Genomic DNA, 17,644 nt, shown 5'->3' on the forward strand with positions numbered 1-17,644 from the left:
CCTCACAGATCATGCATGACGTTGACCAACTTTCCCATCCTCGGCTGCCGCTGTAGAAAACAGGTTCCTTTGTTTGTTTTTGTTTTCAAAGACAGGGTTTCTTTGTGTAACCCTGGCTGGCCTGGATCTCGCTCTGTAGACCAGGCTGGCCTGGAACTCACAGAGATTGCCTGCCTCTGCGTCTTAAGTGCTGGGATTAAAGGTATGTGCCACCATGCCCAGTGGAAGCAGGATCTTACAGGTTGTCAGTGAATCTTCTTGTTCTCAGTCTTATTTGCAGATATGGGAACCATGTTCCCTGAATCATGAACACATGGTAAAGTCCTGAATGAGGATTTCCTTCAGTTGTCAATAAACAGAATGTAGTTTGTGCATTTATTCTTTTGGTAGAATGCCTGTACTAGAGGTGTGCACCCCCATGCCCAGCCATAGCTGCAATCTTAAGTCATGTGCTCTTCCATGCTCCTGACACAGGGTAATGTGTGTGGTGATCATTTGCTGCAAGCAGCCAATAGGTTGGAAGCAACCTTGACAACAGATAGCCCACAGGTGTCAGAAGTAGCCTTTGCATAATGCTCGATAATGTTCATTTGCTAAAGAAGCATTTGGGGTCAGTCAGTAAAGTGAATTCTTCCTCATAAACCATGTTAGAGATTTCTGTAAAGACTCCCTTACCCACCAGGCATGGTGCTGATCACCTTTAATTCCAGCACTTAGGAGGTAGCGGCAGGCAGAGCTCTGTGAGTCTGAGGCTAGCCTGGGCTACACAGTGAGATCCTGTCCTTTTTTTTTTTTTTTTTTTTTTTTTTTGCTTTTCGAGACAGGATTGCTCTGTGTAGTTTTGTTATTATTATTATTATTATTATTGGCGCCATCACTAGCAGTTAAACAACTGGAGCTATTACATATTTGATTTGAAAAAAAATTGGGTATTTACATTCGAGCTAGAATAAAGTATGTATTCAATCTGTAGCTTGACATTAAGAAATGGAGATCCAGCCAGGCTGTGGTGGCACATGCCTTTAATCCCAGCACTCGGGAGGCAGAGCCAGGCGGATCTCTGTGAGTTTGAGGCCAGCCTGGGCTACAGAGTGAGTTCCAGGAAAGGTGCCAAAGCTACACAGAGAAATCCTGTCTTGAAAATTAAAAAAAAAAAGAAAGAAAGAAAGAAAGAAAAAGGAAAGAAGGAAGGAAGAAGGAAGGAAGGATGGAAGAAAGAAATTGAGTTCCTCAGACTTTCCTAAAAGTGGCAAGGAACTTTCAGGTGATACAGGAAGGGTTGTTATAATGGTTCCAAAGACTGTTGACTTACATCCTTGGTGTCATAGATATTATCACCCAGAGATTGTATTTGTTAAAATACATTTGTGTGTGTTTCATTTTACCCACCACTGACCAGCCTTGAGATAACTCATTTCAACTGCAGCTGCCACTCCTTCCTCCTCCTCCTCCTCCTCCTCCTCCTCCTCCTCCTCCTCCTCCTCCTCCTCCCCCTCCTCCTTCTTCACTGGGTCTGTGTTGCCCAGGCTGGTCTCAAACTCCCGGGCTCAATCAACCTTCCCCTCTTCGCTCCTAGTAGCTGGAATGCTTGTATTCACCAGTGTGCCAAGAAACCTCTCTTTTGTTTTTGTTTTGTTTTGTTTTGTTTTGTTTTGTTTTCAGTCTCTCCGTGTGTAGCCCTGGCTGTCCTGGAACTCCCTCTTGTAGACCAGGGGTTCCCAGGGGGGCAGTAGGAGGGAAGAGGGACTCCTATGACCAAGATGCATTGTTTATGAGTCTTTTTTTCCCCCCAAGAAAGTGTTTCTCTGTGTAGTCCTGGCTGTCCTGGAACTCACTTTGTAGACCAGGCTGGCCTCAAACTCACAGAGACCCACTTGCCTCTGCCTCCCGGGTGCTAGGATTAAAGGCGTGCACCACCACTGCCTGGTTGTTTGTTTGTTTGTTTGTTTGTTTTTAAATGAAAGAAACCATGGGTTGTTTGGCTTCCCAGTGACCCAAGTTTGACTGGTAGGTTCTGGTGATGAAAGTTATCAACCATATTCATATTAAGAGAGACTTCATCTCTCTTCTGGTCAGAATGTGGAATGGCCTTGCTGGCCTGGAACTCACAGAGCTCTGCCTGCCTCTCGAGTGCTGGGATTAAAGGTGTGTGTCACCACACCCCGCAGGCTTACTCCTTTGGAGGAATGGAAATGTGTCCAACAAATTCCTTGGTCTGTAATTAGGTCATGGGCCTAGCTTCCCCTCCAAAGATTCAAGAAATTGAATCTCAATTAGAAAATCAAACTGAGCAGGGTGGCACAGGCCTGTAATTCCCACACTGAGGAGGCTAAGGAGGAAGACTGAGAGTTCATCTTCAGGAAAACAAAAACAAAACAAAAGGGAAAAAAAGGTGCATAATGTCTTTAGGGAAGAGTACAGAGCTGCTGTATTCTAAATACTAAGTTCACTTTATCCCAAATAAATTGTACCAATATTGATTCTGTAGTTACTGTAGAGAACATAACAAAAATAACAATCACGGTCCTAAAGCGATCAAAGCCAGAACTGAGGCTGTCAGAGGTTAAATAATGCTGATAAACTTCATAACTATTTACAGAATCGAGCTATTGCCACACCTACACAGACTGCTTTTTCTGGGCATAAGGGGCGCCACATTACAGAGACTTACTTTCTTTTTACTTTAAGTACTTAGATTTCCTCTGGTGTCTCTTTCCTGCAGTCATCCCAAATGTGTGTGTGTGTGTGTGTGTGTGTGTGTGTGTGTGTGTGAGAGAGAGAGAGAGAGAGAGAGAGAGAGAGAGAGAGAGCGCATTGCCGGTGTTATTTCTGGATAGTAGGAATGAGGTCATTTTAACCTCCTTCTCTATGGTTTTCTGCATTTCTAAAATTTGTGCCACACCAGTAGAACCCTTGCCCCAAAGGATCCAAGTTATCAGCTTCTCACCGAACTATCACAGAAGATGCCAGAGACCTTCATGAGTTGAATCTAAGAAAGGACAATGGAGAGAGAAATGGATCCTGAAGGTGTCTCTCGCCAAGATAAAACAGATGAGGACGTCCCTGGCTCATGAAGATGGCTATGGCCCTACCTCACTGTCTTCTTAGTCTTGCCTCAGTGTCTCGATGGGGAAAGAAAGACAGACCCGAGTGTCAGGTTAGGCCTGCTTCCCTGAAGAAACTACTCTGCCCTTGTCACTCCCTCAAAGGACTCAGCCTTTGCTACTGAAGGACTCTTCAGAAATCCTCCCGTCCTCCCTACAGAGAGGGTGGGTGGTCCCTGCTGGGTACGACTACCAAAGCCTGGGCAAAATGTCTTTACCATACACTGAAGGGAATCAGATGCTTCTGGGTGCAGTTTGCCCCGCGGAGACTCATGCTATTAAGGTGTAGCACAGAAGGGACCTAAGATACCCAAAGAGCAGAGGGAAGTGACCTGGGCTGAGAGATGGCATTCTGCCCCTGTGGCCTCTGTTCTGTGTTACTCAGTGTGTGAAGTATTACTCAATGGGGAATGAAGCTCCAGTGTGTGCTCTGGTTCTCAGCACAGAACTAAATCTCATCTCAGAACTCAAGCAGAAACCCCCTGGAAAACATCACTGCAGTTTTCATGGAATTTCAGTATCAAAACCTCTTGCTGTATATATATATATATATATACTTAGCCGGGCGGTGGTGGCACATGCCTTTAATCCCAGCACTCAAGAGGCAGAGTCAGACAGATCTCTGTGAGTTCGAGGCCAGCCTGGTCTATAGAGTGAGATCCAGGACAGGCACCAAAACTACACAGAGAAACCCTGTCTCGAAAGAAAAAAAAAAACAACAAACTTTACTAAATGATTTAAATTATAAACGTATTAGTTTAGCACAAACAGATTGCGCCAAATGACATTAAAGAGAATGTTTTTCAGTAACAAAATAGTTTGCGGATGCACTTTTTTCTTGAATGTTCTTTTAGCCTTTCATCCTGACTGAAAAGCTGCAGGATCAATGGTACACGGCATGGCTCACCAAGCACTGTAATGCATCGATGTGTTATGGATTATTATTCCTTCCAGTCCATGTTGGGGAGGAAGGAAGTAGTGGAAGAGAGCCCCTACTAGTCCTCTTCAAATCTTCCTGAAGCAAACATTCACGTCACTTTCCCACTCCTTCGAAATGGGACCTGTCAGGCTCTGTGATCCCCTCCTCTTCGGTATCCTGCACAACACACTTCCATCATTCCACAGTCACACTGAGTCAGGGGCTTCCCAACATGTCTCACTTTGGTGTTTTTCCCCCTTGAAGACAGGGATCGATTCAGGACAGACCGAACAACGTAAACCTGGGACCTGGACATTTGGCAACATTTCCTAATGATAGCCACGTTCCCCCTCAGAGCCCTGGTGTGGCAGACGCTTGCGTGAATAGAGAACAGATCCTCACTGACCAAGAGTGGCAGCTGACATGGATTGTCATTAGTTCCCACACTGCTCTTTGCAAGCTTCTGGCCCTCGTTAAACTATTGGAAAAATGGAGGTTTCTTTATGTGGTCATCGTATCCATCCCCAAAGACTCTGAGCCTAACAGACAACAGAGGATCCTTCCCCCACACTTTCCACTGAAAGATAAAATATAAATCCGTTCAGTCTCCTTCCCAGAATCAAAGCCCGGCTTGTGCCCATCCAGCTGCCTTCCAAACACCATCTGCCCGTGACGGTCTTTCCTTTCAGGGGCCTGGAGTTTTTTGGCTCAGGAACAAGACACGTTTATTTCCAATGGATCCACACTGCCACCCAGTGGACAGATAGTTCAGCCGGCTGAGGCCTAAGCCTTCTCTCAGTTTCACAGCCAGGGGATTTAAATAGGAACCTGGTGATTTCAGAAGATTGGGGGTGAGTGTTCACTTCCCCTGGGAACCACGCCAACTTCCGCTGGGAAGCCTTGGATGGAGATGGCACAGGCGAATGCCACTTAACCAAGATGGATATTTCTGGGCTGATCCGTTCTGGTTTTCTCCCCATCAGCAAAGTCATAGGAAACCCAGGCTGCAGATCAACCAGTCTCCTCTGCCAAGACTCCCAGGATCTAAAAGGCGGACGGGAGCTGGGTGATCATCGGCGACAGCCAGATGTATGGGGAGACACCTCCTACCACACAGAACGACTACTCACTGTTTACTGTGACAGCAGTGTGTATTGTGAAAACTGAAAATATATTTTAGGATTAGATCTGAGAAAAATAACTCACTTTCCTATAGTGAGATCAACAGTTGAACGTTCTCTGTTTTACATGAGATGATGGCAGGATCGAACTGCTGGCCCGTCTCATTTGTACCGAGTCCCTTCCTCCTGTCTAACTGTCATTTGGCACACGGAGCAATTAGCTTGCTTTCCACGCAAGGCTGAGAAGCTCTGCGCCTTCCAGCCGCTCCTCCCAGAGGCTGGCACTCAACCACACACAGCGCGCACGTTTTCTGTCGCTTTGTGCTTCTTTTGAGTATCCAGGTAGCAGGGCTGGGATGTGACCTCACGGGAGCTCTTCATTAAAAGTGCTCTCTGTGTGGGAGAGGACCTGGATTTGAATTCTGATCCTATCACTGGCTAGTTCCTGGACCTTGGATGAATTGCTTAATCTGAGTATCTATTTCTACCTCCTTCCACGAGGAACAACATCAGGATTGCAGCTACCCCTCTGAGTTGCTGTAAAGGGTCTCCTCCCTCCCTCCCTCCCTCCCTCCCTCCCTCCCTCCCTTCTTCCCTCCCTCCCTTCCTTTCTCTCTTCCTTCTTCCCTCCCTCCCTTCCTTCCTCCTTTCCTTCCTCCCTCCCTTCCTTCCTCCCTCCCTTCCTTCCTCCTTTCCTTCCTCCCTCCCTCCCTTCCTTTCTTCCTCCCTCTCTCCCTTCCTTCCTCCCCTTTTTCCTTCCTCCCTTCCTCCCTCCCTCCTTTCCTTCCTCCCTCCCTCCCTCCCTTCCTTCCTTGGGCACCGTCTTGCTGACACAACACAAACTGACCTTTAACTTGTGGTGATCCTGAGAGCCTGGATAACAGACACGCACCGCCATGCTCCACTTACTTGGAATATTTACGTAATAAAACACACAGAAACTACTTAGCATGGTGTCTGGATATAGAGTAAAACTCATGATTATTGATAGTCACAGTGGTTCATCTTTTTCATAGAGCTGACTGGATTTAGAATTGTCTCTGAGTCAGTCAATGGGCATGTCAGTGAGGGCATTTCTGAAGAGTAACTGAAGGGGCAAGACGCACCTTGAATGTGGGTGGCACCATCCTATGGATGAAAAGGAAAAGCAGAGAAAGGAGCCAAGTAGCAGCATTTCTCTCTCCCTGCTTCTTAACCGACAGCTGCCTCGAGATCTCCCTGCCTTACCCTCTCCACCATGACGGACAAGATCCCCATACTGTGAGCCTCAGCAAAGCTTCCCTAAGTTGCTCTTGACACAACACTGAGAAAAATGTGTAACACAATGGCAGTCCTCTGCTGTAGATATTGCTCTGTATGCTGTGAATGTGTTGCTCTGATTGGTTAATAAATAAAGTGCTGATTGGCCAGTAGCCAGGCAGGAAGTATAGGCGGGACAAGCAGAGAGGAGAATTCTGGGAACAGGAAGGCTGAGTCAGGAGTCACCAGCCAGACACAGAGGAAGCAAGATGTGAAGGCAGAACTGGGAAAAGGTACCAAGCCACGTGGCTAAACATAAATAAGAATTATGGGTTAATTTAAGTGTAAGAGCTAGTCAACTGTTAGCCTGAGCTAATGGCCAAGCAGTTTTAATTAATATAAGCCTCTGTGTGTTTACTTGGGTCCAAGCGGCCGCAGGGCCATGGGAGCCGGGCAGGACCAGGAAAACTTCTGCTACAGTCCTTCTCCTCCTTCTCCTCTTCCTCCTCCTCCTTTCTTTCCTCCTCCTCCTCTTCTTCCTTCTTCATCTTTGAGACAGGGTATCATTATGTAGATCAGGATAGCCTCAAACTCACAGAGATCTGCCTGCTTCTGTCTCCTAAGTGCTAGGATTAAAGGTGTGCACCACCACTCCTGGCTCCTTAGTGTTTCTAAAACACAATTTTTCTAAAGTTTTATTTCACTAGTTTGTATCTATTGACTAGAGATAAACTTGTGGGTTTGTCTATTTGCTTGCTGAAATCTAGAAGGGTAAAAGATCATCCAGGCTGTTGCTTCTCATTAAAATAATCTAGAGAGGACTTTTTTTTTTTTAATGAAGAGGCTCCTTTTCATTTTCTTTTTCTTTTTTCTTTCTTTCTTTTTTTTTTCAAGACAGGGTTTTTCTGTGTAGCCCTGGCTATCCTGGAACTCACTCTGTAGACTAGGCTGACCTCGAACTCACCAAGATCCAACTGCCTCTGCCTCTATAGTGCTGGGATAAAAGGTGTGTGCCGCCATGCCTTGTTTAGATGATTGCTAGAGAAGGCCAGCCTAACCCACAGTGACAGAAAGCCCAAGAGTGGGATTAACATTTACTGTCCATGATATGCCTTCCAGGGGTTGACACAGGCTATGTTGCTTTCCTGAATGTTTCTAGCAATCCTATAAATTCATTATCCTTTTCTAAAAACACAAGATATGTATTTCATTTCTTTTCATTACACAAGAAAGGTAATATATAGCATTCCCTTAGATAAAGCTATGAAAATGTGTTTAGCAACCACTCCTTTCTTTTGTAAGAGACGTGGAGTAATTTCCTGAGGTCACACAGGCAAGTAGTGGAACCCAGGTTTGAACTCAGTCTGCTTTCAGAGTTCATTCTTTACCTCGTTTTGTCTCACTCACGCCGTTATTCTTTTATATATCCTTATATAAATTTCTGTATCCTTATGTCCTCAGCTATCTTATTACATAAGCTTGTTAGAGGCAAGAATTGACTTTAGTCACTTCGGGAATCTCCACGTGACTTTAGTCATGTCAACTCATACGGGGGGATGACTTGGCACCTCAGTTTTAAGAGGGTCTAATTTCTAACTTCATCTGAGTAGCACTACACTCCAGAAGGCCTATGCTCAGCGTTATTACAGACTCGAGCAAAACTATTTCTGCTTTCTCTTTAGCCTTCTATTGGTCCCGAATGATCTTTGAGTCAGGCAATCAACATAGCCAACAGGTGGGTCAGAGTCATGTATCTCACACACATACCAAAAAAATTCCAGGGGTGAGATTGTGTCTTCGGACCAGGAGCGGGCGGCCAGGTTCCGTAAACTGAGACGCAGACGTGACATCGTATTTGAGCAACCGGAAGGAATCCAAATGACTCTACGGGAAAAGAAAAAGAGAGCTTGGGTTGGGGTTATGTTGTTGTTTATTCTGTTGTTTGTTTGTTTTTGCTTTTTAGGTTTTTGTTTTGTTTTGTTTGTTCTTGACACAGGATCTTATTATGGCACCCCAGCTAGCCTCAGACTCACTTTGTAGACCAGGTGGCCTTGAACTCACAAAGATCTACCTGCCTCCTGAGTTCCGGTATTAAAGGCCTACACTGCTCCACCATATTAAAACATAGCCAAAAGAATTTTGCTAAATTCCACAGCATTCTGGTCCTCAAACCCAAAGTTCTAGACTCGGCCTGCCCTGCGCCAGTAGAAATACCTGGACACTCACTGTGGATTGAAGGCCTGAACCGCCATACTTGGCAGTCTGTATGCATTTACCTGTTCCTTATCATGCAGTCTTGGGTGCTCCTCTGTGTATGCAAGCAAAGGGAAAAGAGAAGCCCAGACAGCTGCCAGCCATTCTCGAACCCGGGGCAAGAAACAAGAAATCCTCATGGGAAGCAAAGCTTTCCAGTTCCTCGTTCAGAGGGGTGATTTTTCCTACTGGGTTTCAGACAGGGCCCAGTAGGAAACAATGACACACTCCCCAGAAGCTGTTCAGGGCACACCGAGGGCAGCACCCCAAAGACAACTCACCAGAAGCGAGTGCTTTGAGGCCCCAGGCCTCTGCAGGTTCAACCTGCTCAAGGGCAAGCACTGTGCGCTCTGAGTCACTCCCTAAGAACAGTTCTGGGGTTAGCATGGGGAGCCAAGCAGAAGAACGTGGACTGCATCCAGAGGGAAGTCTTTAGAGCACTGGCTCTCAACCTGGGGGGGTCACATGTCAGGTATACTGCATATCAGATATTTGCATTACAGTTCCTAACAGTAGCAACAAGATAATTTTATGGTTGGGGGGTCACCACAACACGAGGAACTGTATTAAAGGGTCGTGTCGTTGGGAAGGTTGAGAACCACTGCCTTAGAGGGTAAGCAGGAGAATGGCATGGGCATGTCCGTGTGTTTAAAGAACACCCTGTAATAACAGGAAATATCAGAGCGACCAAGACCAGAAGCAGTAAAACTGTCAGAGATGACATGGGGGGGTGACAAAGGCCTCAAATGGGAGGATATTGGCAGATGGAGAAAGATGGATTAGTGATGTCTGTCACAGACAGGATGGGAGGATATTGGCAGTTGGATAGATAGATTAGTGATGTCTGCCACAGACAACAGAGTGGGAAGACATTGGCAGATGGATAGTTTTTACTGTTCCTATCCTCTGGCAGAGGAAGTTATACCTTGTGGTTTTTTAAAGCATACAACGACCATCTAGAAAAAGATAAAACTAACTTATGCATACAAAGGAATAAGAATATGATTACCTGGGCTTGGCTAGTTTAGTAGATTTTTTACTAGGAAGAAAAGAGAAAGAGAAGAGTTTTTCAGGCCTGAAATATTCTTCTATATCTTCATCTGAGTGGTAATATATAGGCACTGTACATACTCCAAATCCATAATACTATATACGTGTTTTAATCCATTTTGTGTTGCCATAACAAAATACCTGACATTAGGTAAAGTATGGCTATTTTTTTTTAAGTTGTTTATTTGGCTCATGATTCTGGATGCTTTCTGAGGAAGGCTCTCTCCCTGACTGCTTTACAATATGATGGAGAAATATAAGGAAAAATGTCTGCATGCAGAAGGAACCAAATGCATGGTGTGGTCTACTCTTATAACAACTCCTTTTCATGAGAACTAACATGGTCGCGTGAGCCCTAGAAAACTCCAGAAGAGAAGTACTAATCTCTTCAAGGGGCTGTGCCCCTGGGATGCAATCATCTCCAACCAGACCCTTTCTCTTCAAGTTTCTGGTACTCTAGTTGGGAGAAAGCGTACCCAAACCAGAGCTACGCCATGAAGATTTGTGACCTTTATTATACAAATGTACTGTAATGCCAAATACAAAGCAGGGAGCCGGAAGTCCTTCTGTAATCCTTTATGTGTCTGAGGGAGCCTGTTACAATGAAACACACAAACAAACACGCCCCACACTTTGTCCAGGTAACTCTCACCTGAACGCAAGGCATGTGTCTGGATTTGTTCACTTCCTTGTACACGTCAGTCACTTCTCCTATAGTCTTGTCCTCTTTCTTGGCTGAGAACACACAGACTACAATGATCTGGTCCACGTGGGACAGCTGGTTGCTTATGAGGTTGTCATACTCCAGGTCTGTCACCTCGGGGATGATGTGACAGCTACATCTGCATACGCCCCCTTTCTCCCCACGCATGGTCTTCCTCAGGACCACAGGACACAGCTGGGAAGAGAACCACAAGTCCTTCCTCCCAGTGAGAAGAGGAAGCCTGGAAACAGAACGGTGAGGAGTCAGGTTAAAGGGTTGGAAGGGCAGAGGGAGAACCCCGAGTCATGGGTGGGTGCCTTGGTAAAGCATCAAGTCTAATGCTGGACTGCATTTGTCAACATGTTAAACAAACAAACAAATGTAAGCCAAACATTATATACACGTAGTGGCCAATAGCACAGTACCAGGGTGTTGATTGCATTTTAACATGTGCAGGAAGAATGCATTTAAGGCTGGTCTGCAAGACACTTGCTTTATTCCCTTATAGTTAGAAACAGAGGGCAGACCCCTACACTAGGAAAAATGAGATTCTAAAAGGTCAGTACTTTGAACCAAACTCCACAAATACAAGTAACGGAGTTGGAACCTGAACTCGTGTGTCTGTTTCCCACTCTAGCCCTGCCATCTCAACGACTCCTGAAGACACCATTCCTGTAGCATAGTTCTGAGTTAGTTATTTTGCCTATTAACAGACTGTGAGGATTTGATGAGAGTGACCCCAGAGGCTCATAGATTTGAATTTGGATAGTCACCAGAGAGTTACTATTTTAGAAGAATTAGATGAATTAGGTGTGGCCTTGTTGGAGACAGTGTGTCAATGGGGGTGGGCTTTGAGGTTTCAAAAGGTCACACCAGCTCCCCCTGCCTGTTGTCTGTGGATAAGGATGTAAAGCTCTCACCTACTGCTCCAGCGCCATGCCTGTCTGCTCCCTGCCATGATAATCATGGGCTAACCTAAACTGAGCAAGCCCCCAATTAAATGCTTTCTTCTATGAGTTACCTTGGTCATGGTGTCTCTTTACAGAAACAGAACAGTAAGACATGGACAATATAAGGCGTGTAACTTAACAGAGTGGAAGTCAGAAGAGTGAATTCCAGTCTGTCTGTCTCTGTCATTTGAAATGTAACTTGAGTCTTTCCCTTCTTTGTACCTTGGTATTCCTATCTGTTTGTGGGAGAAAGTTCATGTTTCCACCAAACTCCCAGGAAAGTAATGAAGCATTATAGAAAACAACTCCATGAAGTTGGATTAGCTTTTTATGAGATGCTAAAATCTGCTTAAAATTCAGTATTTTAGTTATTAACAATTATAATTCCTAGTAGTGAGGACAGCTAATCATTGAAGTATTCACCATCAGCTTCAGTTTCTTTGTTCTGAAGCCAACTATTGTGGACCTAATGTTTATATCCCCTTAAAATGTGTATGTTGGAGCTGGGGGTGTAGCTTAGTTGGTAGAATGCTTGCCTAGCATGTATGATCTTCTTGATCCAGCACCACATAAACCAAACATGGTGAAACATACCTGTGAATCCTAGCACTCAGGGGGTGGAGGCAGGATAATGAGTTTGAGGCTAGCCTGGACTGCATGAGGCCAGCCTGGGCTAATAAGACCCTGCCTCAGGTGGATCTCTGTGAGTTCGAGGCCAGCCTGGGCTACAGAGTGAGTTCCAGGAAAGGCGCAAAGCTACACAGCGAAACCCTGTCTCAAAAAAAAATAATAATAATAATAAAAAGACCCTGCCTCAAAACAAAGCAATAAATTTATTTTTTGAAGTCCCAGCCCTCAATGCACCTGCACTAAGACAAGTTCTTTTCAGGAAGTAACTTAGGGTTAAATGAAGTCATAAGGGGGCAAGCCTGACCTGGCAAAATTAATGCTCTTATGAGAAAAACCAGAGAGCTGTTCCTCAGTTGCTCTCTACCTTTTTTTTGAAGGAGGGATGAGACAGGGTCTCTCTACATAGTCCTGGATATCCTGGAATTCACTAAGTAGATAAGGTTGACCTTGAACTCATAGAAGTCTGCCTGCCTCTGCCTCCCAAGCATTGGGACTAAAGTCTACCTTTTTTTTTTTTGAGACAGGGTCTCTCATTGAATTTGGACCTCATGACTTCTGCTAGGCTGGCCAGCCAATGAGCTCCAGCCCTTGCCTAGACCCAGGTACCTGGCTTTGACATGGGTGCTAGAAATCCAAACTTAAGTTCTCAAGCTTTTGAGAAAGTCAGTTTACTAACTAATGTTGGGGAATATTATTTTAAGGTGTGTTACTTTTGTTTATGTTGCATTTGTTTAACTCTGTGAAGCTGTGTTACTGTGCCTGTCTAGACCACTAGGGGTGGGCTTTGCATGTTTATAGCCTTGCCTCACGTCCTGTTAGTTCTAGAGGCTTCCTGTGTTCAGATGAAATGTGATCAGTCAACTTCTTGCTCCTCCTGGTGTGCCTCACCTTCCCCACCATTATGGCTCTAGGCTGCTGGAATAGTATGCCAAAATGGACTCTCTTTCCTTAAGTTGCTTTTGGTCATAGTATTGTATCACAGCAAGAGAAAAATAATACAGACACAGATACACACACACACACACACACCCGCACACATGGACTTGCACATACACACATGCACACACACTTGCCTGCACACACACACATACACACACATGCACACATACGTGCACACATTCACATACATCCTCCCTTTCTAAAAAACTGTCCTTCCTCAGCATATCTTTCCCATTCTAGCTATACTGCTCTGTTAACATGTCATTGCTATTCTTCTGTTTATTCACGCTCCATACCATCTCTTCCTGAAGACTTGAAGCCTTTGGAGGATGTTGACCAAGTCTTTCCCTCATTGACCTGTGCCTAGCCACACACCTGTGGGTGACTGATAACAGCTGCAATAATTCACTGTGTGGTCAGCCATCTCATGGCTCCATTTTATGTAGCAGCGTTAATGAGGTATGATGACAAGGCTTCAAATACTCAGCCTTTCAGCAAAGAAACTTCTCCTTGTAACAAAAGGAAGCCAGTACAGAAAACCATAAACAGTCAAAATATAGAAACAAGTGATCATATGGTACCCAGCCCCAGCTGGTCCATCTACGACAACTCCTGCACCTGAGGTTCAGACAGCATCACTAAAGAGGGGGACAAGCCCCAACTGGTCCATCTACAACACAACTCCTGCACCTGAGGTTCAGACAGCATCACTAAAGAGGGGGACAAGCCCCAACTGGTCCATCTATGACAACTCCTGCACCTGAGGTTCAGAGAGCATCACTGAAGAGGAGGCAGAAAGCTCATAAGAGCGAGAGTCCTAGGAAGGCTGCTGTGAGATTATGTCTAGAAATGACAGGGGAGCATTCACCCAGGATACGTCAGTAATATGACTGCTTAAACAAGCCCTGAAGAAGTGTAACAGCAGATTTGCTAACGTGGAAGGGGGAAGTCTCAGGGGGCCCCAAACCCTGGACAAGTGTTACACAAAATCTAGTTGGTCTTTAAAAAAAACAAAAAACCGGAGCCAGCTATTGGGGTAAATGCTGAAAGATCAGAGACAAAGGAACAAGCCACTGCCATGTCTCACCTCGCCAACTCCACGAATCCTCTGACTTAATGCCTATGAGTCCTCAGCCCAAAGGCTTTAGTTCCTGCCTCTTCACGTCTTATATACCTTTCTCCGTCCAGCCATATCCCTTCCTTCTTAGTGCTGGGATTAAAGGCGTGTGCCACCACTGCCTGGCTCTGTTTCTCTCCTAGACTGAGTCAATCTCATGTAATCCAGGATGGCTTTGAACTCACAGAGATCTAGATGGATCTCTGCCTCCCAGTGCTAGGATTAAAGGTGTGTGCCACCACTGCCTGGCCTCTATGTTTAATCTAGTGGTTTGTTCTGTTCTCTCATCTTCAGGTAAATTTTTTTTTTTTTAGGGTATAGCAAAATATCACCACATACAAGAAATTAAGAAATGCTGAGAGGCCGGGCGGTGGTGGCGCACGCCTTTAATCCCAGCACTCGGGAGGCAGAGCCAGGCGGATCTCTGTGAGTTCGAGGCCAGCCTGGACTACCAAGTGAGTTCCAGGAAAGGCGCAAAGCTACACAGAGAAACCCTGTCTCGAAAAACCAAAAAAAAAAAAAAAAAAAAAAAAAAAGAAATGCTGAGAGCGGGAGCAATAGTCTGTCCCATGGCAGGTCCTCCAATTGCTCATCCAATACCAAGTGCTCAGCCCTGAAGTCGTCTATACACATACAAGTAACACTAAACGGACCGAGCAGACTGCATTTATATGTTTAGCAAGATGAGTGTACACAGGAGGGGTGGGAGGGAGAAAATAGAGGGAGGAAAATAATACAATTACATTTTAATCTTAAAAAACAATAAAAGCCAAAAATTCATTAATATCAAAAACGCACAAAGCACATTCTCATTGTGCTTATGAGTTTTCTTTCCATCTGTCTTCTTTGTTAACTGTTACTGGAACAGTTTCAGGCTGGGGTCTTGCCAGGTGTGTGCACAGGGTGGTCTGCGGTGTATGGGAAAAGAGGCAGAACCTTCCCTGGCTTCAGAGGTTGCCACCCAGCTAAGGGACCAAGCTGTCTTTGTGACGATGTCTCCCCTTCCCACACTGTCCAGATCCAGCGGAGCTGACACCAGAGACTTCTCTCCCTGGCGAGGAGTGCCCTCTTTAGCTTTGGTGGTGGCTTGTTCTCATCTTGATGAACCAGGAAGCAAAGAAAGAGGCACCAGAAGCAGGGCTAGCCTATAACCCTCTCAGAGCCCTGCCCTTAGCGACCTACCCCTGCCCAGAGACACAGAGGGGCGGAGAACTAGGTTCTTTTTATGCTGAAGAATGAAGCAGGGCACAGTTCCCTCCAGAACGCTGACAAAGGAGAGACCAACCGTCGTGGGTGCCACGCATGTGCTGACAAGATGTGTGAGCAGCACAGCTAGTTTTTAAACATGTGTTTGTCCAAACACGTGAAGACAAACTAAGACTTGGTTCCTGAGCCATCCAAATTCCACTGCTAAATGAGACGCCTTCTTAGACAGCAGAGCAGAGAGAGCTCGAGGGTTTGGATCTGCGTGTGTAAGTGGATCTCAGCTTCAGGAAAGTTCTTCATTAATAAGTATGTATTATGGTTCAGATATGAAACGTCCCCTACAGTCTTGTTGGGTGTTCCGCTTTTGGTCCTCAGCTGGTGGCATGTTGAGGGGATGTGGGGCCTGGCTGGCAGAGACGGGTTGTTAGGGGTAGGGCACTGAGGACTATAGGCTGGCCCTGCTTCTGATCCCCACTTTCTTGGCTTCCTGAGGCACCGAGATGTGGAAAAGCCCCCACCAAAGCCTGACCCACGTCCCCTGCTGTGCCTTCCCTGCCAGGATGGAGTGGTAGCTCCTAAAATTGCACAGGAGAATAAACCCTTTCTCCTCTAAGTTACATGTAGCAGGTATTTTCACATCTGTTGAGTTAAAGCAGCCCGGAGGTGGCGATCTCTAACGCAGCCTGCACACGTGTGTTAAGTCACCTACAGGACCCTACTGAACCTACATGAAAGAGCTGAAAGAAAGATGACACAGTGGTTCTCAACCTGTGGGTCGTGACCCCCCAGGGGGGTCGCATATCAGATATCCTGCCTATCAGATATTTACATTACACTTCATAACAGTAGCAAAATGACAGTTATGAAGTATCGACGGGTTAATTTTATGGCTGGGAGTCACCACAACGTGAGGAGCTGTATTAAAGGGCATTAGGAAGGCTGAGAATCACTGATCTAATGTCTCTCAACCATGAGCCAGGTTTCAGATGGCTAAAATGAGGGAGGTTGGTTACCGGGAGCACTGGTTGGTGGATGAGGTCCTGTGGATGTAATGGTAAGGCAAAGGCTTGAAGAACTCCTTCAGCGCCAGGAAGGTATTTCTGTACCGAAGGTACTCCTTGTACCAATCGGCTTCCTTTGCGTTCCGACTCAGGGCAGGTAATGCAAATGCAACCTTTGGTTTCCTGACTGCTTTTTTGGCAAACATGGGCAGCTTGCAAACATGCAGTGATTCCAGCCCTGAAATGAAAACAAAACACACCCCGCTAAACATCTTCATAGGACAAAGACACTCGTAGGCTGAGCTGGATAGATTACACTGGGTGCGGTAGCTGGGATATTCCTAAATCACATATAAATCGTCCTCTCCATGGACACTACCATCACTCCCGCTATGGGTACCTCTTGTCTTCTCTGAGGAACCATGTCACAGATGTCATAAATAAGGAAGATATCTAGGTCATCAACAAATACAATCCAGAGGAGCTTGTGTTTATCCTGTGCCAGGGAATGAGCCAAGTATTTAAAATATACAATCCTATTCTAATAGTACCCTCGTAATGTGGCCTTTGATATCCATGGGGTTTGAATGGAAGGTTTTATAGATATGAAGTGTCCCCTTCAAAAGGCTCATTTGTGCCAGGGTGGTGGTGGCACATGCCTCCACTGTGGAGGCAGAGGCAGGTGAATCTCTGAGTTCAAGGCCAGCCTGGTCTACAGAGCGGACCGGACAAACAGGACAGACAGACCTACCCAGAGAAACCCTGTCTTGAAAAACCAAAAAAAACAAAAAACAAAAAACAAAAAACAAAAAAAACCAGGGCTCATTTGTTGAAGACTCGATCCCCAGTGCAATACTCAGAGATGAGGCTTTGGGGAGCAATCTGGATGATGAAGACACTGATCTACTCAATAGATGAATTCATTGACAGATACATAATTTGATGGTATTATTGAGAGGTAGTGGGATCTAGGAGGGAGGTCCTCAGTGGAGGAATTAGGTCATTGGAAGAGTACCTTTCAAGGGTATATCTTATCTTTAGTCTATTCACTCATCCTTCTCCCCTCCTCCAGCTCTTGTCTACCTTAGATAGAGCATCTTCCCTCTGCCACGCCCATGGCTGAGCCATTCTGCCTCATCACCTTAGGTCCATAGCAAAGGGCCATCCATGTATGGATGGAAACTTCTAAAATCGAGCCAAAAATATAAACTTATCTCTCTTGCTTTAAATGGCTTTTCTCAGGGACTCATCACAGCAAAGGAAAGCCAAACACAAAATGATTCAATCACGATTCCACCAATCATGACCAAAACTATTAGTTTTAAATGACATCTGTACTGAATATATACAGGCATCTCCTCCACCTGCATCATCATCCCTCAAACAATGTGGTATAACAACATTCATGGGCT

General features: G+C 45.5%; 1 protein-coding gene across 1 annotated transcript in view; it reads right to left on the reverse strand.

The window, feature by feature from the left end:
* The window catches only part of LOC131894923 (uncharacterized protein C3orf20-like), a 71,312-nt gene that overhangs the window by 12,994 nt on the left and 40,674 nt on the right, over window positions 1-17,644 (reverse strand). The window contains exons 9-11 of the mRNA XM_059245290.1: window positions 16,245-16,470; window positions 10,339-10,630; window positions 8,151-8,267 (exon numbers count right to left, since the gene is read on the reverse strand). Of these exons, the coding sequence (XP_059101273.1) occupies window positions 8,151-8,267; window positions 10,339-10,630; window positions 16,245-16,470 (635 nt within the window). The remainder of the gene's footprint in view (window positions 1-8,150; window positions 8,268-10,338; window positions 10,631-16,244; window positions 16,471-17,644) is intronic.

The sequence above is a fragment of the Peromyscus eremicus genome, chromosome 18 (genome assembly GCF_949786415.1).
Source record: "Peromyscus eremicus chromosome 18, PerEre_H2_v1, whole genome shotgun sequence".
Taxonomy (NCBI): domain Eukaryota; kingdom Metazoa; phylum Chordata; class Mammalia; order Rodentia; family Cricetidae; genus Peromyscus; species Peromyscus eremicus.